The 27300-nt window shown below is 39.0% G+C and overlaps 1 protein-coding gene and 1 long non-coding RNA gene across 3 annotated transcripts in view; one reads left to right on the plus strand and one right to left on the minus strand.

Moving 5' to 3' along the window:
- Positions 1 to 21202, plus strand: part of ccdc186 (coiled-coil domain-containing protein 186) — a 34687-nt gene extending 13485 nt beyond the window's left edge. The window contains exons 10-17 of one of the 2 annotated variants that reach the window (XM_044337911.1): positions 86 to 228; positions 2162 to 2417; positions 2873 to 3062; positions 6409 to 6489; positions 6761 to 6989; positions 12962 to 13181; positions 16856 to 16885; positions 18108 to 21202. In XM_044337911.1, the coding sequence (XP_044193846.1) occupies positions 86 to 228; positions 2162 to 2417; positions 2873 to 3062; positions 6409 to 6489; positions 6761 to 6989; positions 12962 to 13181; positions 16856 to 16885; positions 18108 to 18191 (1233 nt within the window). In that variant the 3' untranslated portion in view covers positions 18192 to 21202. The remainder of the gene's footprint in view (positions 1 to 85; positions 229 to 2161; positions 2418 to 2872; positions 3063 to 6408; positions 6490 to 6760; positions 6990 to 12961; positions 13182 to 16855; positions 16886 to 18107) is intronic. The other variant, XM_044337912.1, reaches the window with a different exon arrangement.
- LOC122971324 lies at positions 6873 to 13117 on the minus strand. Its single transcript, XR_006399446.1, has 3 exons — positions 13038 to 13117; positions 10071 to 10132; positions 6873 to 6960 (listed from the first exon to the last, which is right to left on the minus strand). It is a non-coding gene; the product is annotated as an uncharacterized LOC122971324 (long non-coding RNA).
- Positions 21203 to 27300: the final 6098 nt, after the last annotated feature.

Here is a 27300-nt window from a genome sequence, read left to right on the forward strand (position 1 = left end):
CCGCTCAGTGTTTTAACATCTGTGTGTGTACGTGATATCCACTCCTCATTAGCTGAATGAGTTTGTGTTGCGTTTTGCTCCGTAGTTAAAGTGTCTGGAGGACGAGCGTCCACGCTGGGAGGACGAACTGTCAAAGTACAGAGAGATCATCAACAGGCAGAAAGCTGAGATTGGTCGCCAGAGAGAAAAGCTGGAAGAGATCACTGCACTCCAGGATCAGCAAGAACGGTAGAAACGCACACACACTCGCACTACTTACAGTAAAAGCTCAAGCACAGACGCACTGCAGCAGTAAGCGTAATGGTATACACTAACACACGCTGAAGAGCAAAATTAATGATACGCATGGGATCAGTATCTAAAGGAAATGACTAATGGACTGTAAATTTGCGCTTTCACGCATATTAACAAAGGCTTTTTTTGTACTTTGTTCTAATGTAAATCATTGAATGGAAAACAAGACATGATGACCTCATCATTTAGTGCTGTTATCAGAAGATGGAGAAAAGTGTTAAACAAATTAAGTGACACTTTAACAAGATATTTACTACATAAATAAGTGACATTTGTAATTTCCTTCAAGCAAGTTTGCTGCAGTGTGAGCACAGCCTTCGCTGCCTGTAAATGTCAACATTCACTGGCAGAAAGTCTCAGTAAAACTCACTGTAATGTAATAACCAGACGCTAATGTGAGACATTAGTTCGGCATGTTTATTATTATTGACGTTATTATGAATTTCAGCATCACTGGTCTGAAATCATAGTCCTATATCCTGTCTTCCAGAAATGTTGAGTCTACTGAAAGCTCCGGAAGTTGTGACTTTTTCATGTCGCTTGTAAACTTTTCTGATGCTTTACAAAGAATGAATACAGCAAATTCATTCTGCAGGCTACAGTGAACTATTTTGGGCTGTTCCAATCCCAGTCTTTTTTTGGAAAGGTAATATAAGTTGGAAATAGTTGTCATGATCAAATATCATAATTAACTGCACTGTGAAGTTGTATAAGCAAAATATACACGTGTATTTTAAAATGACTGATTGCGTTTGTCAGAAAAAGGAATACAATACATATATCTCAGATGTACAGTGGGATCTTGTTACTAAACTTCAGTAGGAAAGACAGGATGTTTAAGGAAATAAAAACAAAATGATTGTTATCATTTGAAGTACTGAATGGAAGTATAATTTCAGCGATATGAGCAAACTTTTAGAAGTATTTAGGTCTCGACAAGCTAATTCCTCAAGATGATGTAAGAGGTGTCGTATTCTTAAATAAGTCCAGCCGTGCATGCCATACTGTAGGTTAACTTACAGGCCCGTTTCCATCTTGACTTATGCACCTGTACTGCCATTCAGGCATAGTTGGTTTGATAGTCCTATCAAACCAACTATGCCTGAATGGCAGATGATAGGACTGCACAGGTTGTAATATAGTTCATGTCTCTTTTTTATTTTTTTTATGTACCTTATCAGAGCGTTCAAAGATAGGCCAAGGACAGATATAGCACACGGAGCAGAAAGGGACTCGGGTCCCTCTGTGGGTGTACGGCTCTGTCGGCCATGTGCAGATGACTTGATAGAGAAACTTCTACTTTTCCACTTATTGAAATGCTGCTGTGTGTGTGTGCCAGAGTGCCATAAGTGGGTGGCGCCAACCCAAATTGATTTATGCAAAAAGCAAACTTTACTTTTTTTTCAGTATTTCTGAGTGTCACTCAGGGAGTTTTTCCAACCCCCCCCGCACCAACATTTTTTAGCTGTTTGGCAAGAGCAAATAATTTGATGCCACCGATTTTGGTGCAGTGACAACTTCACTACCAGTGAGGATTGTGACCTTCATCCTGACACATGATGGCTGATTTTTTGACAGTTAATTTGGAGATTAGAATCAAACTGTTATTAGTCATTTCAGCAAGCCTTTAACTTCAGTGTCTATGCAAAAGATTTGACTCATTTGAATGAATAATCCATTACATATAATTGAAATAAGATTGAAATCTAACATGTCATATTTCATGTCATATCATCCCTAATAGTATGCATTGCACACTCACACAGTGGAAAATTCACAGTGATATTAATTTCATTTAAGCTTCTCTCTTTGTTAACACTCTGTCAATATATATATATATATATATTTTTTTTTTTTTTCCATGCAGCGACAAACAAGAGATCACATCTCTTCGTGAGGAAGTGGACGGCTTGACCAACCAGATGGCTGACCTCCACCGTGACGTACAAGGCAGCAGGGAGCGTGAGGCCGAGTTATTGGGCTTCACTGAAAAACTGAGCAGCAAGAACGCTCAGCTCCAGTCAGAGAGCAACGCGCTGCAGTCTCAGCTGGATCAGCTCTCCAGTAGCTTCACGGAGCTCCAAGCAAGGCTGGAGGAGACGAACAGGCTGCTAGATGATAAGGTCAGGAACTTCGGAGCATACAGAGTGAAATGTAGAGGTGATGCACGACTGAATGTTACTTGGTTGTAATGGCTAAATTGAATTTGCTAAAACCCCTGTCTCGCTGAAAGCCTTCACAAAAGTCAGGTTTTTAAGATATGGTGATTGTAATGTCTGTTGTCAGTCTCCATTTAAAGATATTTTTTAATCTTTTTTTTAATTACATCTCACATAGGAACAGATGTACTAGAGTGTGAGTGAGTTGTCCTTTGACATTGTCATAAGAGATGAGTTTTCTGACTTTAGAACACACATTGTGCCTGAATAGTGATATTATCTGGCGTGACATTCAGGAAGAAATCTCCGTGTATTTTGTTTTTTGGAACAAGCCACCATTGTCACAATATCGTACCATCATTCATGACTGTTATTGCATTATTCCTAACATTTTTCTTCTGTCTCTATTACTCCTGCAGTCACGACAGCTGAAACGGGAAGAAGTGCTGAGGCAGCAGGAGGTGCAGGGCCTGCAGGAGGAGCGGACAGCGCTGCAAACAGAAGTGGCCCAACTGAAAACGCGAGTAGAAGAGCTGAGAGATGAGCTGGTGACTCAGAAAAGAAAACAAGCTGCCAACATCAAGGACCTGACGAAACAGCTAACTCAGGGTTAGGAAACAACCTAACAATATATTTCTACACAGTGGCGGCATCATGCAGCTAACCTATTATGGTTCAACTTAATGTGACTATGTCATAAACAGACAAGGAAGACTCCTGTTAAACCTGCTGACAGAATATAGTGAAGCTTTAAGAACCACTGATTCTATTTAACTGTCAGTGCAGACACACAGTCATTTTAAAAGTGTCAGATTTTTAAGAAAAGCAGATGACATTTTTGCTACTAGAAATTGGATTTTATTTCAGTTTATTTAGTTTTTTATTTTGCGAGGAATCAAAAGGAGTTTTATTAACACTCAGCCCTGCCAAAGCGGCCATTGTGTTCATGTTATTCATATTCAGATATAGTTTTAGTTATATGTCACAAGTCAAAGTAACAGATTTCTTTTTTCACATCATCTAATTTTAGGCAGTACACAGACTAAATCAGGCGGTGTGGCGAAAATGCTAGTCCTCCCATTCGTTTGAATGTGGGTAGTGAGTTTAGGCTGCGGGGGTTTTGGCTGCACTGGCCTGTGGTGAGAAAGTTGATCCAACTTTTGGAGAAACGCAACCTGACGTCACGCTGCGGTGGCCAATCACGGCAAGAGACAGATGTTGGATGTAAACTGCAACTTGACTGGTTGGTGGAGGCATACAACTTGCAAAGCAGTATTTCTAGTTAACTTTAATATAAAATGGCTGAGCTGAGAGACTTTACAGGCTTTAGTGTCAGGTCATACTTGCAGATAAAGAGAGAATACAGGGTGATTAGAGGTAAGGGAGATGGGAGTGTACAGATGGGTGCTGTGCTTAGAGAGCTAATGTTCCCCTCATGCAGGGATTATAAAGAACCTGCTTCTCCTACTTGGTTCTCAGGGCACACACGGTTACCTTAAGGCGTGAACTTCAGTGCAATTATCTTTTATGCACAAGCTTTTCAAGAAGCTGGCATGTGGGACGGACAGGACATTTTCCTTAGGAGAGCCTGTGATCATTCATCAAAGTTTCATTCAGACTTTATGACTACTGTGTAGTAATTTGGAAGCCTTTGTAAGGTTTGCTGAGCATGCACTCCTCCTCAAAACCAACCTGCATCACTTTAATTCAGATTCTTCAGACTCAATCACTGAGTTCAGTCAAGTAATAATGTTTAGCTCTGACTTTGCATTTGCTTCCGTTTGGGCATCTGCTTCTATTAATTTGTAAGACTTCATACACGGTTCACTTGGCTGTTTTTAAGTTATTATTCCAGTCATTTTAGTCTGTTAGTTTGTTCACACAAGGCTGGTGTTTAAATAACTAGTTGAGGAATCAGTTAGTTGATCTAGAGAAAATTAATTTAATTTGAAAATCCTGTTTAAGTTGATCATCAAGTGAAAATATCATATAATTCCTCATTACAGCCTTATAAATGCAAAGATTTGCTTGCTTGTCTTTATTTAATACATTGGAACTGAATATTTGGTCTTTATTTTACTGTTGGTCAAACAAGCAGTAACAAATTTGCAGTTACAAGAGCATAAAGCTCAGAAAAATGTGACTTTTTTGTAAACAATATGCTCAATTCAGCTACTTTTGTAACAATAATAATAATAATAATAAACTTTATTTATATAGCATACAAGAAATGCAGCTCAAAGTGCTTTTTCACATGGGACAGAATGCCATAATTAATATAACATAAGATGGAAAATAAAACCCACTGAATAATAATAATGATAATAAAGTTAAAAATAGAATAAATAGAATGCAGAAAATCAAGTAAAATACAACATTTTTAAAGAAGTGCAGCAGTGCGAAGCAAAGTAGGAAAAATAATTTATGGCTGTATTAGGAAAGTTGCAGCTAGTTAAAAACTAAAGTGAAGAAATAAGTTTTTAGCTTTTTAAAAAGAAAAATATCTAGCTTCCCTGATATCTATTGGTAGTGCGTTCCATAGCTTTGGGGCATAATTGACAAAGACTACATGCCTGATTTTTTTCGACTCTTGCTGGGAATCTCAAATATACCAGCAGCAGATGATTGCAGTGTTCTTGAAGGCAAATAGTTAACAAGGGAGTAAGCAATGTAGCTTGGTCCTAGTCCATTAAGGGCTTTATAAGGAGGAGGACCATAAAATCAATTCTAAATGTAACAGGAAGCCAGTGCAGAGCAGCTAAAACTGGACTAATGTGTTCTCTCCTCTTGGTTCTGGTTAATAGCCGAGCTGCAGAGTTTTGAATGAACTGAAGTCTCTCAGTGGTTTCTTATCAGGAGGCCAGTAATAAGTGTATTACAGTTATCAAGTCGGCTTGAAATTAAGGCATGGATCAGTTTTTCTGCATCTTTTTGATTTAGAAATGGTTGTACTTTAGCTATGTTTCTAGAGTGGAAAGGTTATGTTTTCATCACCTTGTTAATGTGGGACTTGAAGCTTAGATCTGAATCTAAGATAACACCAAGATTTATAACCTCAGATTTAATCCAGGGAGTTAATTTCCCCAGATTATTAAACAGCATTTTTTTTAGGGCTGATTAGTAAGATTTCAGTTTTGTCCTTCTTTAACTTTAAGAAATTATTGTTCATCCATTTATTTATTGCCAAACGACAGATAGTAATGGGGTTTATAGCTGCAGCATCATTTGGTTCAGCAGAAATGTACAGTAGTGTGTCATTCACATAACTGTGGAAACATGCATTGTGTTCTCTAATGATGTCTCCAAGTTGCAGCATGTATAGTGAGAATAATAATGGGCCAAGGCAGCTTCCTTGTGGAACCCCAAAGCATGTTTCTCAGACACATGATGTCCAAGACTGACGTAAAATTTTCTGTCTTTGATGTATGTTTTGAACCAGTTTTACACACAGCAACTGATTTTTCGAGACGACTGATTAGAATATCATGGTCAGTTGTATCAAATGTTGCTCTTAGGTCTAACAGGACAAGAATTGAGACCTTATTTTCATCAGAGTTCAGTCTGAGGTTGCTAATTATTTTAGTAAGAGCAGTTTCAGTGCTGTGGTATGTTCTAAAGCCTGACTGAAACTCCTCCAGCATATTGTTTTCTTTAAGAGAGGAGAGAGAAGAGAGGTTTATTTATATATTATTTATTATAATATTCAAGAGTTTTCAGCATTCTTTGTATTAATCTTGGAAAACGAATCCTTTCTTGCCAGACGTATTACTTTGTTTTAGGCAGTCATGGCTTCTTTGATTATTACAGTGAACTGTGAGCCTAGTTTTCCTCCCTTGTCTTTCAGCTTCCTGACAGATTCTCTTAATCTCATCAACAATAGTTAGAAATGTCAACAATCAATTTGTCAGGGCAGGTATGGTAACTTTTTCTGTTTTTACTTTTTCTTCTTCCGCAGCCCGTAAGAGACTGGAGCAGGTTGAAAATGGAGGCTGCGACCGGGATGTCAGCAGTATGGGGAGTCGGTCCAGTTCCTCAGGTACAACCTCTGGAATTTCAAAATCATGAATGTATTTAATACATTGTATTGTAGGATCATAAAAGAGGTTTATTTATTTATTTTGCATTAGTGTGGTAGTCTAATGAGGCAATTTTTTGGGTCTGTACTTAATGAAATCCCAGTGAAAAGGCAAGGCAATTTGTTCCTTTTATTACAGAAAATAACAGGTCATTGCTAGTTCTTACATGACCAAAGCCACATCAATAGTTTTCTAAGTTAATCTTGAACCTCCATCCCCTTTACTCCTCAGGCTCCTTGAATGCACGTCATGGTGGGAGCAGTGGTGTTGAAGAGCGGTCACCAGAGAGCCAGTCAGGTCCTTCAGTGGTGGTTGTGGACAGCTTCCCAGAGGTCGACAAAGCTGTGCTAGTGGAGCGCATCGTCCGTCTGCAGAAGGCCCTGGCTCGCAAGCAAGAAAAAATTGAGTTCATGGAGGATCACATCAAGCAGCTGGTGGAGGAGATCCGTAAAAAGACCAAGTGAGTGGCACGGACCAAAGTGCAGGAAGCAGAGAAAGAGAGATGATGAGAACCTTTTGGTATTTTTTTTTTTCAGTGCAAATAGAGTGCCGCATTGGATTTCGGTGAGCAGTTTGAGCAGTGGTGAAGTGGAGCTAATATTTCTAACTGCAACTAAAGACTGTATAGTGCTTGAAACTCAGCAGTGGTACAATGGTAGTGCAGTTCAGCTAAAGGTCTCAGCACTTTGACTTTTTTAATAAATACAAAAAACAAGCCACAACCAGCAACCATTAAACTACACAAGAGGAGACAGCAAAATATTAGAAACTGCTCACTAATGGCAGCAGTACCTAACTATGATGGGAAGTAAGAAATGCGCTGATCCAATTCTCAGTATATTGATACACTGATACATCCTATGCATATTTGTACACACAACATTTTACCTTAAAGAAAAGTAGCAGCATGTCATGTGATAACATAAGGACTCGAGTGAAGCTGTGCAATGTGTTATTAAGGTGATTAAGCTGATTATTACTATTATTATTACTATATTTGACATTTTCTTTCTGACATTGGACATTTTCTTTCCATTTGGAAAAACTATTTAGACACATCATACTTCACTCTTCTCTGTACCGGTGCTTCTACTGACCTTGACAGACAGTATATATGCTTACTCACACGCTTTATGACCCCTCCACCTCCCTCTGTGTCTCTCTCATCTTTAAATTCTTACCTATGCAAACACTGCACTTCTAATTCGTGACAAACTTCATCCGAAGCTATTTATAGTTGAGTTGATCAGGGGGGAAGAATTTATTATTATGGATCCATCCATATTCATGGCCATCACCTAAGCTAAATAGACAGCGTGAAGGACGTTAGGGCTATCTTCATCACATCGCCACTTTTTATATGGTTTAGTGGACTGTGGACTAATGCCAAGATACTGTTAAATGGGGTATGGGGATGAGTTTTCCACAGAGATTGAAGGATTTCTCTTGAATGATTAAAATCGGTGAAGTCGTCATTGATCAGTAAAGATCGCTGAAGGCTTGCATCAGATTCTCTCAATGACATTTACATTGTGCTGAGATATCCAGCAAACTTACTTGATTCTACTCGGATAATCTCTTCTTTCCCACTTCTCATTTGTTTCCCAGCTATACACTTGGATTAAATCATTAGCCTCAACCTACATTCAAGAGTTAAAATTGAGGACGATTCCCACGGTTGCTGTGCTAAATTTAACTACTGTAAAATCTCATCTAAGCGGGGGATGTTACACTGTACAGAATGTGGATATGAATTTGTCCTTTTTGCCTTTCTGTCCCTATCCCCCCAGGACAGCCTGGTGAACACTCGGCTAACAGTAAGCCTGAAGCGTGTGGTGAATAAAGAGGCAGAGATGTGGAATCAGAAGCTTAGGGGGTCCCTTACAAAGGACAGTTAGTGGCAGAAAGTCAATGTGCTCATTTGGTTCACATTACCACATCCATACAAAACATTAATGACCAGCTACTCTGTTGTGTTGTCATACTTTATCAGTGTTTTCGCATCTTTTATCTCATTTACTACTAACTATTGCGTAAGCACAATTTCCCAAAGGATATATAGTTGCGAAGTGGAAGGAGATATGTCAGGTTCAACGCATTTTTCCCAAAGAAAATGTTAACATGACTCACAGTTGTATTATCAGTGTAAAAGATGAACTGCATCATAAAATATCTGGTTCTCTAATAAAACGTCAGAGGTACTAGCTTGTATACATAAAAAAGTAAGGTGAGAAGTTAACTATGACTCCCAAGGTGCATTCTGGTAGGAAAACATCCAATCACAGAGCTTACATTTCTGTTATGTGCACCACAAACAGCACACGAAAGCCTAATATTACACTGTTGAGAAAGCTAATAATGCTTCTGGGATAATTCCGAATCATTTCAGCAACTATGGTACTGTGTTTTCTTCCAAATTGCTACATCAAAGTGTTTTGAATTCGCTGCAGCTCGGATTCAAGCCTCAGACTGGCTTTTGCACTGCTGCTGTGGCTCTTGGGTATTGTAGTGTTTAGAGTGGTCCATCATGCAAAACTGATGGGGAAAAAAACAGGATTTCTGGGAAACAAAGTGAAAATAATTATAGGTAGCCACAATATAAATATATAGGATTGTAACATTATTTGGGAGACTCACCCTCTTTGTATGTTGAATAGCATTGAGGATATCATTAAAATAAAAATGTGAAATGGGAATGCACAGTGGGAAAAGGTATTTCTGGAACTAACAGCTCTTCCTGCTTTGCAACTCTAGTGCTGCATTGCTATAGTACGAAGTCAGAGGCTGGTCGTTGGCTGGCTGCACTGTCCATATATCTGGTTTGTAGTAAATGAGCTAAAACATGCAGAAACAGCAGCATCGTCCTACAAGGGCAATGATGTCTGTCCTTCACCCCCCCACCTCGCTATTATGACCATTAAGTCTAAATGAGCCATTCATGTGACTTGAATTAAAATGCAGCTGATACAAACCAGATGAGAACAAAGCAGGAGGAAGCCTCTGTTTGGGAGGTGTAGTTGGCCGCTCATCCAGAGTGTACAGTGTTTTTTGACAAGCCTCCAGTGTCAAACTCAGAATTGCCTTTTAGATTAAGAAAGGTCTTCAGACCTACATCTTTCTAACCTTATGCACCAGATGGTTTGTTATACAGAACCATCTGAGAAGTCGTCCTTGGAAACTGGACAGGTAAAAGGACAGGTACTTTCAAAAGATAGTTGGCAGGTGATTGGATGAACTCTCTGTCTGTCACCGCCTGTCACATGCTATCGCTCCACCCAAACCACACCCGTAGCTGCCAGTAATTCTAAGTAGCTGATTTGTCCAAACTACTGGTGCTTTGGAGACAAGCGCATAACTTGAAGCCTGACCAAATAGATTCTCGCGTGATCTTGTGAATCCGGCTGCCTCGCAAGGTAAACATCTTTCTTTCTCTGCCTCCTCTTTTTCCTCTCTTGCCACTTTTGAGGAACAGGGTTTAGTCACCCTAAGAACTGGGCTTTGTTGCGCGTCCGATGCAACATATCCGACAGCTGTACTTTACCCAGAATTGTCGCCTTCACTTCGTGCATGCTTGACTTGCTGCCCTCATTCCTCACACTTCCACTGTTGAGGGGAAAAAAAGAGAAAATATTACTAATAAACTCAAAAATAAGTCATTGTCTGGCTTATTTTCAACCCAATGCTCACCTCCCTGCTCCTCCGCCGACCCGTGCATGCCATTCAGCACACCATGTGGCCACATCTTTAATTTCTGTCACTTTTTTGTTTTTACTAAACACTGTCGTGATGGAACTGGAGTCCAAATATGGACCCTTGCAAGTCTAGTCAGAGGTAAGTCTCATTTTATGTCTGTGCAAGCCCAGGTGTTTGTGTGTGTCAGTGTGGGACAGGGGCGATTTATGATGTTGGCTTCTTTGTAGTGCTTACATAGCTACTGTATCATTTCAGTTTTTTTTGCACCATAGATTTAGTTGGTTTCTTAGTTTGCAATGCATACACTACACCATACAGTTTTTTAGGTTTATGTAGTGCATAATTGTTTGGTTGACTTCTGTGAAAGATTTTTTACAAAGAAAGAAAACACAGTAATCATTGTATATAATATAATACATATATAATGTATAAAGGATAGTTGTGCACCAATTCTTTTTCTCCACAAAGTACAAGCAAGAGCCAGTGCCGAGAACCGGTATGAGTGCTCAAAATGCATGTTAAAAATTATATCAGATTTGATCCTCCCTTTTTCAGTGTACACTCTCAGTCAGCATATTTAATATCTTCATTCAAGGTAAAATGCTGATAAATGCTTTCGCATTTTAAGGAGGTCTGAGACTCAAGTGTCCCAGTCTTCTGCATACACAGTAGTAGCTATTTATATCAATGCATAGTCTATTGTGAAATGTCTTTAACAGAAGTCGCTGGCATGTTTTCAATCCTCCCAAGACCTCTTTCACAACATATTCACTTGAATAAAATGCCTCCCTGAACAGGAAAGTGAAACAGCATGCTCTTTTTCAGTCACTTGAAAAATCCAATCCACAATGAATGACTATCCCAAGTCAAATCTTGGTGCCTAACATGAGTCACCACTTTAAAATCAGTATAATTGCCTAGATTAGTTCCATAAAGTTATTAACTCGTTATGGAGCGGGATATTATGTAACTGCACACAGCAGTTCTGTCTGCCGCACCTTAAAGAATAACTTAACACCAGGCTGAAAAGTTGTGGTGTTTTCCTGTCGGGAACACCCAGCAGCAAGGTGTGGTCTGTTTCACTTGTAACCACACCCAACAGTGATGATATGCCGTATACTTTTACATCGTGCTGCAAGACGAGAAGTGAAACCATTGGAAGTCAGCAACAAGAAGATTTTCAGAGGGTGTTAAGTCGCTCTTTAAGACGCAAGACTCAAAGCGCAGAAAGGGGGACAATTGTGGAAGATTTCATTTTTGGTATTTATGGTCGTGTTTTAATTGCCTCGCATTGTTGATAGCTTGATGATTGGTAGTAGTAGCAGTAGTAGTAGTAGTTGTTGTACCTCCAAGCAATCTACATTTGAGTTGTTTTTCAGCTCTGGCTAGCGAAATATTGATTTTTACTTGGTGGAAAGTCAGAATCTCACTACGGTGAGGAACGTCCCTCTGATCAGAGCTCATCCTGTGCACTTAATCAGCTCCACAAACTCACTCTCAGACACTCCCTGAATTTTAAAATGAACATAACTATGCGAGTGAGTGTTGCTTTGTCTTTGTTTCCGTGCTTTGGGTATAGTTTCAGGGGTTGTGAGCAGCATAAAAATATTGCATACTGACCCATCCTAAGAGATTTTCAGAATGTTCACCTTTTCTGTGAAGCAACAACACAGCCTTCTCCACCTGCCCACGCACTTAGAGTCTGTAAAAGAACAAGACTTAGGGCTAGAGGGCTTTTATACAGGAAGTGGTGACACTCGGCAGAGGCAGCTGAGTCACTCAGTTGACCAGTGAAGTTACTTCGGTCGACCGATGGTGCAACTTCATAACTCAGTCAGTCAGTCACGGACTTTTGCGTTTATAGGGCTGGCCCTTGCAGTCCAGCCAAAAATAAGTACAATTCCAATAGTTTTGTTGTTCATATTAACCACCTTCATGCTTCTTTTATCTTTGATACCTGGAGTGTAGCCCAAGCATCCTCACTCTTACAGCAGAAAAGATATCATGAATGTGTTTCGCACACTAAAGTCCCTAACCATCTCCTTTAGCTTGAATAGTGCTTTGTATTATTTTCCCTTCTCTTTTGTCTCACAGTAAGAAAAAGATTATAATGTAGGAGGCGGTAATGAATTTGAATGACAGTGGCAGCTCTCTGGATCAGTTTTCCTTTTTAATGGAAACACACTTGCTTGTCAGTGTTCTCTTGGCTTCGCTGGGAATATTGGACAACAGGAAGTTAAGAGCTGTTAAGCTAATGAATTCTCCTCTCTACCTCCTCTCTGACACAAACATAGCTTAAACGCAACACTATATTGTTATTTAGATGAAAATGTATAATGAACATGAAGATTTATCTCACTTTCGCTCTCGTACACTCACACACAAGCATGCAGTTGATTAATAGATTCCTTGCAGCCCTTTCTAATGCAGCCGTTTCATTACCTTTCCTTCTCTGACTCGCACAATAATAATCTTTCTAACTATGGCTGATTGTGTCCCATGCGTATGAGTTCAAGAAGCCATCCCACTGGAATTACTATTCAAGTAACGTCTGCCACCTTTGCCGCTGGAGACGTTTTTATTGCTCTGTCGGAGCTCTCCACGCTCCCACCTATAAATCCCGCTTCCTCAATTTTCTTTGCTCAACAGTCTCCAGCCGAGGACACGCATTCACTCCGTTTCTCCTCCTTTTTTTTGAAGCACAGCGTTTGACTCATCTCCTCACTTTCCTCCCCACAGAATTATCCAGAGCTACGTGCTAAGAGAAGAAACAGGGGCCCTCTCATCAGAGGCGTCAGACATTAACAAAGCCCACCTGAGCCGGCGGGGAGGCATCATGGCTTCGCTTTACACCTCCCACCCGGCGGACAGCGGGCTGACCCTGGATTTGTCACTGGAGATCAACAGGAAGCTCCAGGCTGTGTTGGAGGACACACTGCTGAAGAACATCACTCTCAAGGTAAGTTCTCCCCCAGCAGACAGCACACCATGCTGATACTGAACTGTATTTATATAACCTGATATTATTAACGATGCATGCGCAGTGTTATTCAAGCCTCTTAATGAGAAGCGAGTGTGTCGTTTTTTTTTAAACTTAGATGACTCAAGTAGGTCAATGTCACGCTCTGCCTTTGCAGCCTCACAGCCTGATGTGACACGACTATTAAAGTGCAGAAGGTGCACCATAAAGAACCCGTTTAGTCAAACCCTAATACAGAAAGTTCGTCTTGGGCCAGTCGAATATGGAAATACACATAAATTACAAATATTATGCACTTCTAATTCACATTGCTCTCATAGCATTCTGTTGTCTTAGCAGTTTAGTTTGCCCTTGTGTCTTGCTGATCCTGTTCTTTTTTGTCAAGTTGTTTTATTGCCCTTCAGTGCCTTTTTAAAAATGCTCGTTCATGCTCTTTGACTCAGTCATCATAAAACGATGTTTCTAATTATAGTCTGGATCTTACGTTTTACTGTAATTTGGCATTTACTGGCTTATTAGCGTCCCATGCAGTCACTTACGTAATAGTTATCACTTTTTTGTGTGTGTGTGTGTGTTTTTCATACTGAAAACTTACCTGACTTCCTTTAAGCCCTCACACCTACACCTGCACAGGAGACAGGATCACTGGATTAGAGCTGCAATCAATCAATCAATTTTTATGTATATAGCGCCATATCACAACAAAAGTCATCTCAAGGCACTTTTCACATAGAGCAGGTCAAGACCGTACTCTTAAATTTACAGAGACCCAACAATTCCCCCATGAGCAAGCACTTGGCGACAGCGGTAAGGGAAAAACTCCCCTTTAACGGGTAGAAACCTCAAGCAGAACCCGGCTCTTGGTGGGCGGCCATCTGCTTTGACCGGTTGGGCTGAGAGAGAGAAGAGAGAGAAAGAAACAACAACAATCATAACAATAATGACAATGACATAGCAGAGCCAGAGAAGGATGCCAACAGGACTGTGAAGGACTGCGAAGGCTCGGCCCAGAACCCAGGGTTTCCTGTGAGATGAGAAAGCACAAAAAAAAAAAAAAAAAAACTCCGGGGAAGAAGCCAAGTTAGTGACATGCATTGATGTTACATGAATGCATACAGATGGAGAGGAGGAGGAAGAGGAGAGAGGAGCTCAGTGCATCATGAGAAGTCCCCTAGCAGTCTAGGCCTATAGCAGCATAACTAAGGGCTGATCCAAGGCGAGCCTGGCTGGCCCTAACCATAAGCTTTATCAAAAAGGAAAGTTTTAAGCCTATTCTTAAACATAGAGATGTGGTGAGGGTGTCTGCACCCCGGACCCAATCTGGTAGATGGTTCCACAAGAGAGGAGCCTGATAACTGAGGGCTCTGCCTCCCATTCTACTTTTAAAGACTGTAGGGACCACCAGTAAGCCTGCATTCTGGGAGCGCAGTGTTCTTGTGGGATAATACGGTACTATGAGCTCTTCAAGATATGATGGTGCCTGACCATTAAGGGCTTTGTAAGTTAGGAGAAGGATTTTAAATTCTATTCTAGATTTTACAGGAAGCCAATGTAGCAAAGCTAAAATGGGAGAAATGTGATCTCTTTTTCTAGTTTTAGTCAATACACGTGCAGCTGCATTCTGGACCAGCTGGAGAGTCTTTAGAGACTTGTTAGGGCAGCCTGATAGCTGCAACTAACCATCATCATCTTTATTGATTAATCTGTAGATTATTTTCTTGATGAATGGATTAGTCATCTGGTCTAAAACATGTAACGTCCTGCTCAGATATCACATAGCAGCCAACCCGGCCTCATGCAGAGGCAGTAGCTAATCTTCCTCTCAGATCCATTAACTGTACATCAGAGAGCAAAGCTGTATACTCTGTGCAGAGAATCTCATGCTGGGATAATCTGCACTTTCTTACCCAGGCATGTGACAAATTTCTCCATGATTGAGTATCTTATTTCTGCTGAAACATTTAGATATCTTCTCAAAACTTACCAGTAAATTGCACTGGTCTGAAGCAAATACTGTCAACAAATAATCTTGTAAACAACTACTTTCTAAAAATTGACACCACCGTTTAAGTTTAACTTGTGTGATGGTGTAGATCTTTGTTAATAAAGTCACAAAGTGCTTAAGAATATAAAACATGAAACATTTAGACCGGTTTTGCTGGCATAAGTTCTACATTCTGTACAACAGAAATAGCACAATTAAAAATGAGACATGAAAATCATCTTAACAGCTTCACTTAAGCAAAAACACAGAGACTGTAATAAAATATGACACTGCTGGCGTCCTGATGGCCTACAAGTTTAAAAGCAACTTCCTCGAAGTCCAGAAGAGGACCTTTGTTGCATGTCCTTCCTGATTTCTCTCTCTCTTTCCTCATCTCATCTCTCAAATGTTGTCTCAGTAATAATAAAATGCCCAAAAGATATTACAAAATAGATAAATAAAATAAAATACTACACTTAAGTTTGACAATATAAGTGTGGAAAAAGTTAAATTACACAAGGAATGTCAAATCAGCTGCTACTTTTCGTTCATTGAGGCGGACTTACATTAGTGTCAAGATGACGCAGCCGTGGCCTGTATGGTTGTCTGTACCTGTCTGTTACTGTGATCTGACAGGCTGACTGCGCTGTCAGGACAGCGCTCGCCAGGTTGTCTCTCAGCCGTCTCAGTTTTAGGAGAGATAACGTCAAAAATCATGGTCTAATTACGCCCCTGTATTACTGATGCTTACGCTAAGTAAGGAAACTGTGCCTCGCTGTAACTGTGTGTGTTTTTCCTCCTTACTAATTCCCGACCTGAAGTAGTTGATTTAGCTGATATTCATAGTAATCCATCCTGCAGCCCGTGTGTATGTGAGCTTTGCCCAGCTTCCATTCCTCCACCTGAGGTTTTTTTTTTTTTTTTTTTTCCATTGATGAATTAAATGAATCAGGATTTCAACTGAGCCAATTTTCTGATGTGTTAGTGGTAAATGAATGAATCCGTTCCACTTCTCAGCTCTCGGTGCACAACAGCAGTCAGTTCTCAAGAAGTGATTTGGCCAGATGGTGCGTTCTACCCATAAGAAAATGTGGCACCAGGAGTGAGGCAGCCTGTTGTGATTTGTTTATTTCAACTCAATGAAATATGTAAATTTCCCTGATTTACCTCCCATTTACCACCCAGCTGCTCTATGTATGGCTTAACCATAATGTTCCATTTGTGCCACATTCTCCTTGGATTTGATGTACTTATATTTACATGTATTTTCTCACTGCATGGAAATTTTAACATCAAATCTTGGGTTGATTTTGATTAATATAACCGCTAGTGTCCATTATTTGACACTGAAGTGTTTTAATTTCAGCTCAGGTTATTAAGAGGCATCTGGAAAACATGGCACAGTTTTTGGCATTTGCTCCTTGATAAATGTGAAGTTGACAGGAAGTTCTGTACTGATTTCACTTTACGTCTGCTGTCCATCATTTTTGGGCCACTTTGTGACAACAAATGAACACACTGGCATATTATCAACTTCTATAAAATCATTATGGCTTACATGTTAGCATCCAGCAGATACGGAGCAACGTTAGCATTCATTTTGAGTCGTGTTTCTGGCCTCACCTGATGAATGAAAGTCCAATATTACTCTTAATATGCTCTCCTTTAGCTCTGTTCTTGGTCTCCACCAACTCCTGAGGTAAATATCTGACTCTTTAGCTGCTAAATGCTCCACTATGTTCACCGGCTAGTTGCTAACTTTGTCTATCTGCCATTTGGTGTTCTGCAAGTAGCTTACACTGGGTTTTTAGAGCTTTTTTTTTCTGAAAATGGCTGCCTGCTGCTGCTGAAATCAACACTGATGGATGAGAGTAGTGAAAGCAGTGGAACACCAAAACAACGAGCTGAAGTGCTGAACGGAACTGCAGAGTCTGATTTTTTTATTTGCGAGTTTGTCACTACAAGCAACCCATTTCACATGACACATTTGATCTATTGTTCATAGGTATACAGTCACTGTACAACACCTGCTTTATGTACCGTAACATTAACCATTTCTACATATTCGAAGGTGTCCAAATTAAAGCGGGTGAAAAACTGCATCCAAATGGGCCATGGTTGCTACAACATTCATTAAAGCTTCTAATGCACCCATATAAACAAAAAGAGCACTGAAGAAGAGCATGCGTCACCATCCTGTCTGCACAGCCTCTTTGATGTTTGTCTTTTTTTCTTCATTTGCATGTGTCTTTACATGCGCGCATAGATGCTTTATTAAATATTTTGCAAACAAGCATCTTCCTATTGTCTTTCTGATGTGTCAAATTAATCTTAAAGACACTCTATATAAAAACTTACATGAGACAATAAATTGTAATGTGGGAGTATTTTCTGGCAGCAGCTTTTTGTTCTGTGGATGAAGGATGATTGTCAGAAAGCAGGAAGTAATGATATATGATATATGACTCAACATGGGCGCGATTAAAGGACAATAAAACAAAACACTCTGACAAAGCCAAATTAAGGCTTCACTTTTGCTGTGATGGATTATTTAGCTCTGGCAATTTTCAAGTCCGTGAGGATTTTTTTTTTTTTTTTCATACTTTATAAGAATTAATGGCCGCTATTTTCAACTACACAGAAAATAAAAAATAAAAAAGCCAGGGGCAAACTTTTAAATACAGCATTATGTTAATGTCTTTGCTTATTTTTGAAATGCATATTTATGAAATCACTTACTTTTCTATGCAATTTTTGAAACTTTCCAAAAACTTTTCTCCTTAGAGACAAATGGCATTAAAACAAAAACATATTTTTACTACTTTTAATGTTGATATACAGCTTTACAGGCAGACACACCAATCCCTCTCATGTATTCAATCTCATTACATTTGAGTCATAAAATCTTTTCTGATTCCCAGGAGAATCTGCAGACGCTGGGCGCAGAGATCGAGAGGCTCATAAAACAGCAGAGAGACCCCGGGGACGAAGTAAGGAGGAAGTGACACGACGCACAGCGCAGGAAAGAGGAAATAAAGGACCAAGAACTATTCGAGGGATCTCCAACCCACCAATTTTTTTGAATCGGACAACAAAAATGCGACACTCACTCGCGCGTCTGAAGGAGCGATATAAATGTGTCAGTAGCACCTAAGGTTGCTTTTTGGAGGATCTCTTGAACTCCGTTTGGAGAAAGTGTCTCATATTAATTGAACTGTCACTATTCCATCCACATTGTGCCACCTTCTGTTTCCTCCTTTGACACAACAAATCTTCCTCTGGCAAACGTCCGTCTCCCCTGAGCCATGCCAAGATAAAAATTTGTTGCTTCAAGCTTGAAACTCTGACTTGCCTTGTAAATGAATCCGATTGAAGATGCCATAATTCTGAATGTATAGCAAATTCTGTCTGGGAAATTAGAAAACATGATTTGCCAGTGATTGTTCGCATAAGAAAACGGAAAAAGGCGAAGAATTTGTATCTTCTGGTGCATTTCTCTCCTCACGGCGACTCACATCTCTGTCCACCGTAAGTAAACTGAGGTGAGGTGATCATCACCCAGCATGCTCTTTCGACTCCTCTCCCGACGTCCATCTGCCAATAAGCCAAATGTATTATTGAAAGGCTGCTTCTTCAGCTTGACATCATTACACAGCACTCCATTTGTGAAGCAAAAGTGGAGAAAAAAAAAAAAAAACCCAACAGATACCAGTACCACCTGCGTCTTTTCATCTGCTTTTGCTCTGCACAGCACCTGCAACCAAGCTGGTGAAGCAAGGTGCCTCATATCAGCAGACCCATCCATCTGTGTGACACTGGTGCTACGACTTCAGGAAACACTGTTTCTCTGCAGTGTTTCACACAGCCAACAGCACTATGCCATCCTACTCTAAAGATGTTTAAAAATGAAGAAAAATCTATGAGGAATATAAATATCATGCTATCAAGGTTGAAATGTAGAGCTGGTCTTTAGTTTGGCCATTTTGAATGTGATTTGTAATTTATTAATTTTTGTTGAAATAGATTTTTTTTTTAGTGTCTGATTCCCTTTGTATTTTTTTATTATCTTGTGTTTTCACTTGAGAGAATTATCTTTTAGAATGTTTCGTCTTTGCTCTTAATTTAAAATAATCCTGTAATGAATACCTCAGACATTTCTTGCTTTTTCCTCACACGGCTAATCTAATTAGCACCAACTTGCAACAACTACAGACGTTTCAGCTTCCCAAAAAGTAGCTCGCTGCTGTAGCAGTTATTTGCATTCCTCTTTTCAGCTAATGGCTTGTAGAAACTTTCTTTGCACCGTGTGCACAACATGATCAGGTGGGGAAAAGACTTAAATGTTAAGGTATTTCTATCACACTCCTCTTTTTCTTTTCTTTTTTTTTAATTTGTAGTGTCACTGAGTCAGTTGAGGTAAACCAAGTGTAGAAGAATCTGAAGGAGAACAGGGGATCTGTAGCTGTAGCTCAGGAAAGCCTACAGAACCTACAGAAATATATCCAGGGACAAAGTGCAATGCTGTTCCTTTCATTGATTTTTTTTTTTTTCCCTGAATGTATTTGTGTGCCAGTAAACTGTTTGTACGTCTGGTTTTATGCTTGTGTATGTACAACATACAGTACTGTACGACTGTGCCGGTGTGTTGCATATTTAGAAACGTCCAAATCGTGTGTGTTAATGCGCGTGCATGGCTGCATGTGTGCCTTTTTTTTCTTTTTTAATAACCTCTCAAGCTTTTGTGTTTACACCTTCTGTACATGCTTGAGCTGTCGGGGCTTACAGGCAGGTTGACCATGAAGTTTGTTCCATCCAGAGGCGTAAACATGATTTGCATTTAGACCAGAGTCTGACAGCCACACGAACACACGCACACACACCTGCAGCTCCGTACCTGTCCGCTATGCTGCTCACAGGGATAATGCTTCTGTTACTCATTCACAGCTGCTTAAGACTGTGTGTGTTTGCACTACAAACACACAAGATGAAGGGTATTCAGAGCTAGATCATCTTATCTATATAGAGTGTCTTTATTTCATCTGATTGCAGAAGCTGTCACAACAGATAAGTTTCCATCTCATTTCCCCCCCCCCTAGTCAGAAACAGGCTTTTATGGGTCATGAATGGTTGCAGACCGATCCCCTTCCCGTGCACCCTGAGGCTATGTTGACATGGCCCACTATGTGAATAAAGATGAAAGTTTCCAGGATTGAGGTCACGGAGTCCTTAAAGCCTCACTGTTGCTGCAGAGGGTGCTCAGTGTTTGATGTAGCAAACTCATTTCTTTGTAACATGGAGATCAGTAAATAAAGGTACAAGCGGCAAGCCTGGAGATTACATCTCGATTCTCCTTGATACTGAAATTTGCAACAACAACAACAAAAAAAAATCCAACATTGGTTCAGTATGTTTGCAGTTTTACTCGCATTACATCACTTCACAGCTTTCTTTTTCCTTTCAGTCAACTGATAAATTAAATTCTTTTCAGTCTTTAGATGCTAAAAAAAAATTGTAGCAGTCTGTTTACAGAGGGAAAAAGTCAAATCTGGCCTATGCAAACACTTGCATGGGCTTTTCTAATTAATTTCCTCTTGAGGTATGTTAATACACTTCCTCTGATTTGATCGCAGTGTGTCACCCGTAAGAGACGGAGCACTTGCTGATCTGAGATTTTCCACATTTCCACGGCCTTGAAATGAAGCCATGCCGCAGCACCGTGTGAGTGCATGAACAGAACCTCACTATACGGATATGAAGAAATGATGTTCAGTATGTGCGAGTGTCGAAATGTGACGTTAAATGAGAAGTTTGTCTCTTTTTTTGTGTGTGTTTTCTCTTTTCTGTGCAATGATTCTCTTCTTCGCTCGATTTTGTGGAATATTCAAACTGTGATCATGATATACATTTGTAGATATGTCATTCTGTAAAATGATGCTGAGATGTTTTTAAAAATACTGATTCTGGATTATGTTTGTACATATGGTGTTTCCAGGGAATAAAAGGAGATGCGTCTTAACATGATTCTCTTTTTTTTTTCCCCCACCATCACGTTGACACTTGCATTTTTGTTCACATCTGTTGTCCTCGTTACTGTTTCTTCAGGTGAAAGGGTGAGAGATAACAGCACACAGATAACTTCTCACACCCTGACTCTGTAGGATACACAGCCTTAGGTCACGCTTCAAAAGCAGCAGCGTAAGCAGTGTTGGAGGTCATGCACACCACTGCACCGCTGTCAGTCAAACCAGACGGCCTCTCAGATGATTTACAAGCAGCACTGTGGGAAGACTCCCAAAATCCAAATGAAAACAAGCATGAACTCTGCGACCTGACATTTTAACTGAATGCATCATTCTTGTGTAACTAACCGAGTTTGTTAAAGAGAACTTGGACAGAGTTTCATAAAATTATACATTCATAGATATAAAAGAGGTTCACGTGTAGAGTTTTGTGTATCAACGTGTCCTTTGGTTTCAATCAAAATCATGAGTCATAAAAGCAGTTTTGTAAAAGAATATCCTTAGTCACCCTGTCAGTCTGCACATCAAAATGTAACATCCTGCGTTAGCTTTCTCTACTTCCCACGCACACACATGTGCAGACATTCAAAACCACCTACAGACCAGCTGATAGCAACTGTCATCAAAACAATGCATAATTTAGCGGAGGAAATTCATTCCTCTCACATATAGGTGAACTTTCCCATTTTCTCTACAGGCACAGTGATGCACAGCAGGTTCAGATATCTAATTCAGGCCAATGGCTGCTGAGAGGCTATTTTTAGCTCGCTGATAACGGATTCTCCTATCAGCTTAGATGACCACCCTTGAATTCATAAAGCATTGCATTGTCCTTTAGACAAGGCGGCAACCAAGACAGTAGCTCTCAAGGTGTAGAGATAACAAGCCTGTCCTTGTCAGTCTATGATAGTTACAGCTGCAACATGAAGATAAAAATAGTTTAATATGAATAATTAGTAATGCTCTTAAGTATTATTATTATTATTATTATTATTTATTGTGTGATTTGAATTTTCAAAGTTGTACTCTGTGTTGTGATATCTTTTGTACTTTTGGAGCAATTTAAGTCCAAAGTGAAGGCTTTTACAGCAGTTTTGAGATCTCACCAGTGTGTCATGTGATCCGCCAGTGGGGAGAGCAGAGATTTTTTAGATCAGAAAAAAATTCTAAACACATCTCACTCCCACAGTTTTAACTCTCCGAGCACATATCATACCTTAAAATGTTGCCACAAGCCTCCTCTCTCTCAAAACCTTAAAACCTTAAACCTTAATTGATAGAAAGAACACTGTCCGGCTCTCACTGACTCCAATACAAACTGCAGGTGGTCCCTCCTGTTTCTTAAACTTACAGATTCTCTCTTCCTTCAAAAACTGTGCTTTTTCAGAGGCTTTAACAATAATTATCAGAGACTGAAACATCTCTGGTAGAAACTACAGTATTTTTCCACAGGAGCAACCACATTTTTCACACTGATGTGCATTTCCAACATCAGGCTGAAAACAGGAGAGGCACATTTTACATAGAGCTGAAATGATAAGTTGGTTGTAGGAAAATTAATCAGCAACTATTCTGATAATCGATTGATTGTTTTTAGTTACTCTTAAGCAATCATTTCAAACATTCCCAAGTTAAAGCTTCTCAATTGTGAGATTTGCTGCTTATCTTGTCTGTGATAGCAAATTGAATACTTGAGGGTTTAGACTGTTGGTCTGACAAACAAGCAATCTGAGGATGTTACCTTGGGCTTTAGAAATTGCAGTTGCCATTTTATAGATCAAACAATTAATTGATCAATCAGGAAAAATAATCGTCAGATTAATCAATACTAAACATGGAACGAGGACTGTGGATTTGTCCCTAATTTTTTGCAGTTTGATCATGTTAGGAAGGGATTGGTTTATAGCTATTATGGAGAACTTTGTCATCATACATTTGATATTGGAATATTGTATTGAGAGTTTAGTTAGTTAGTTAGTTGCAGCCTTAGTTTGAAGATGTGAGCAATTGAATTTCTTTGGTCTCTAAAATAGATGTGAAACTGAAAAACTGAAGAACCAAAATCCCTCACCTGTGAAAAAGTTTGAAGTTAAAGGCCAGTAGGCAACCAGTTACTGCAGTAGTAGCACTGGGGATGAAGGACTTACCATACAAACATAGAGTATGTTCAATAGTAACACAGTTCAATATTTATTAAGCTATTTATATCCAAAACCAGAGTATTTCCTGATTCTTTCCTGGTTTAAAAAAGCTCAGTTTTGACTATTTCAGTATCAAATAATATACAATCTTAAGATCAGAGGAAGAAAGAAGTTATAGGATTGTTTTATTTGAATAGATTTTAGAGGATGTGAAAAAGTGGCCACACCATTTTGTCTCTATTATACTTTGTATTTCTTTCCATACTTGTCATTTGTTTGTTTAACCAGTTTAACATCTATATTTGTTAGCATTGTGGTCACATACTTTCCTGGATTTTGTTTGCGTTTAGCATTGTTTAGTTACATTTACATCTGCATTAATGGTTTAATCGAGATGGACAAGTATTTAAGTTTATTTATTGTTTAATGATTTAAGTCCTGAGTTAATTGAGTTATAGATTAGCTTAAGTTGTAATTTACCATGTACCCACCATGCTTTCAGGAGATAAAATGGGGAGGCAATGAACCAATTCCTGCTTTTAAGCTTTCACTGACATCACCACTGATGTCATGGATTAGACCAAGCATGGGGGGATTTATTTTATTTATTTAAATGTTTGGTCTTGTATTTATGTTATTTGTACTTATTTTGGTTTATGGTAAGGAATATCCTGTAGTTTATGTATGTGTAAACAATGTTAACTGATACAAGTGACATTGTCATATAGCAGTTGTTGGTATAAGAGAAAGGACACCCCTGCTAGAAATATATTTCTGCCTAGAAAGACTGGAGGGCCTATTTAAGGGGAGGAAGAGCAGAACAGAAAGAGGATGTCGTTCAACAAACCTCTGAGTCTGTCTTATCACTATCCTTGACACTCTGGCAAAGCTCCCTCACAGGTAAAACAGCAAATAATTGTAAAAAGCCAGATTGTTGCAGAAATTTTATCATTTAGAAACTTTGTTTGAACACCATAGCATGCATCTTCTTCAGGAGATGTATGCTATTAATTTTCTTTTTTCTAGCACAATCCAGTGATTTTATCTATTTTTTTAAATATTAAGATTTATAATGGCAATCTATGCTGGGAATGATCCATCTCAGATGGCACAGGTGTGTAACATTTCACACAATTCTACCCACAGTCAGAGCTACAGTAAGAATATAACATGATATTTGTACAATTCTGTCGTCTTTAATGAAATGAAACTTGGTTCACAAGTTTTCCATGAGAATGTGCATATTGAAGCATGGCCCCAATAGCCCCACCTTGTGATCCTTAATAAAACACCACCATGCTACCTAACTGCCATATCTCTTAAATGTTATATTTCATGACAACCAAATTCAGTAAAATTGTACACATGAGGATGCTGAACAAGTCTGTAGCATTTGATACAATTTCACCTGTAGGTGGCGCTACAAGATTTAAAAATTTGCTGCTGGAGCAGTAGCAGTAGCAGCACCTCTCTACAACAGTAGAGAGTTAGCACATGTCTGCCTGGAGAATGGGAGTATGATTGTTCACCCATCTTCATCCAGCAAATCAAAAGGTGCCATATTACCATACCACACCATGTATCATATTTCAAAGGTGAGTTTCCTTTTTTGTCCTTCTTTTCCAGTCAGTTTGGATTGTGCTATATGCCCTTACTTCTGTCATGATAATGACTTTACACTATGTCATCTGATCACAAAATCAAACAAAATAAGTGAGTTCAGTATATAGTTTTTTTTCTTTAAGCCTGAGATCTATTCTTTGAGATTCTTTCTGACTTATTAACCAATCTTGATGTTTTGGAGTTTTTGCTCAAATTGTTTTCTTGAAGTGAATTTTATTCCAATTAAATGTGAAAAGCATTTGACTTGAATTAAGTTTTGAAATCAGAGTCTTGCTAATTAGCTACATCTGTACTGTTGCTAAAACAATCTCTTGTTTCAGTGGCAAGTCAACATTTCTGAGGGTGGAGCTGGACTTGTGATTCTGATGCTCCAAATTACATGGTGAGTTTCATTTTGCTTTGTTTTATATGCCAACATCTCCAAATTACTTAATTATATTCAGATGATGTCCCATTGATGTCTGTGTATTAGCGTCCCCCACTTTGTGACTGATATTGTTTTCTTTCATGCCTAAGTACTAGTAGATTTAGTATTATAGAGGCCTGTATGAAACACATCATAATTTACAGCAATATCCCTAATTTAGTCCTTCAGTGTTCAATGCATTGCTGGATGGATGCAACACTGAAGAATGGATGTGCTACATAAATTAAGTATTATTATTATTACTACTACTATTTTTAATAAATAAAACATTTTTTCACACCCTCTTTGAACACACTTTTTGTTTTTCAGGAGGTTCATAGGGATAAACTCTGAGAGAGACATATCCCCCCTAGGTCACAGAAGACAGAAAGTCACACAGAAAAAGATGAGTCCAAGGAGTATGCTAATATTTTTTTTATAATGTTTTATTTCTGTACAATATTCAGACAGACTGCATTACTTGTTTAAGTAGTTACTTTTTATATGACTGAAATATAAGTTTAATTACCTGAATGAGCTCCATGCTTTGTTTTTTCTATTACTTTCTAATTTTGTACAAATGCCAATAGTTTAAATGAAGATGCTAAAGTGAGACATGGTTTGAAAGAAACACCTTGAAGTGTTGTATCACTTGTCTCAACATTTTAAGTCACAACTCAAATGGCTGTTTATTCATTGTTGTAAATACTGTCAATGAGTAATCATATCAAGTCACAAGGTTTAGGGAAAAGGCATAGGCAAGGCAAGTCTTCACTTCAGTCTCTATAAATGTCACACCCTCCATTCTTCACAGAATGCTTTCTATTCTCTGTCATGGCTCTTTACCACCTACGCAGATTCACTTCTCACTTCTCATCTATTTTTGTTGGCTGTTCTGGGTTTCTAAGGTGTGGTGATTTAACCGTCTCTTCTAATTCATTCAGTCCCAAAATCAATGTTTCATTTTCTGACTTAACCTTTCATCCCAAATTCTTCTGTTTTATTTCTTCAGCATTCCAAACAAAATGTGCTTGTTCCATTATTCTTGCTCACACTGACTCTCCTTTCTGTCCTTATATTTCCATGTTGACATTTTTTAAAGCTCAGAAAATTCTGACCCATCATCTCCCCTCTTTTTAACGCCTGATAGTTATCCCATGACTAAACCCTGGGCTTATTCATAACTCAAGGCAAGTGCCTCTTAAATGTGGTCTAAGCCTTCTGCAGTACTCAGGCCTATCCCTCAGGATCGATGCTGCTACTCCTGCGGCTATGCAGGGAATTTCATCCTCTTCTCTCCAACAAATGGGCCGCCGATCATCTTCAGCACGCTCCACATACATTCTACCTGACTCAGACATCATCCTCTCTGCTCAAAAAATCCCTCAAGCCCTAAGACTCACGGGGTAAATCGTGCATATAGCTGGTGGTCGTTGCTCATTTATGATTTCATAACATTAATTAATTCCTCATCCATGTTTGGCCTTTAGCCTCCTTCACAGAATTTCTATCTCTCCCCTTTCTTCCATATCTTAATTCCTAACAACTGTTCATGTAGATGAATCACTCCTCAGGAAATATATTAAGAATATAATTTTAATACTGATGGTTATTGTTTTATCTCCTCTCAGCTGTTACAGGCTTCACTTATAATTATTATTATTATTATTGTTGTTGTTGTTGTTGTTGTTGTTATTGTTATTGTTATTGTTAATTATAATAATATTAATCAGAGGTGTCTTTGGGCTTTGGGCTTCAGTTCCATCAGAATGAACCTGAGAACAAAAATAAACATTACTTTTGTATGATTTTTTAAAATAAAGACTTACATAGACCGATCGGTCGATCGGTCGATCGATCGATCGATGCGCCTACACTTTGAAACTCCGAAATGGGACCAAACCTCCTCCAAACTATCCAAAAC

This window comes from Thunnus albacares, chromosome 20, assembly GCF_914725855.1.
Source record: "Thunnus albacares chromosome 20, fThuAlb1.1, whole genome shotgun sequence".
NCBI classification, from domain to species: domain Eukaryota; kingdom Metazoa; phylum Chordata; class Actinopteri; order Scombriformes; family Scombridae; genus Thunnus; species Thunnus albacares.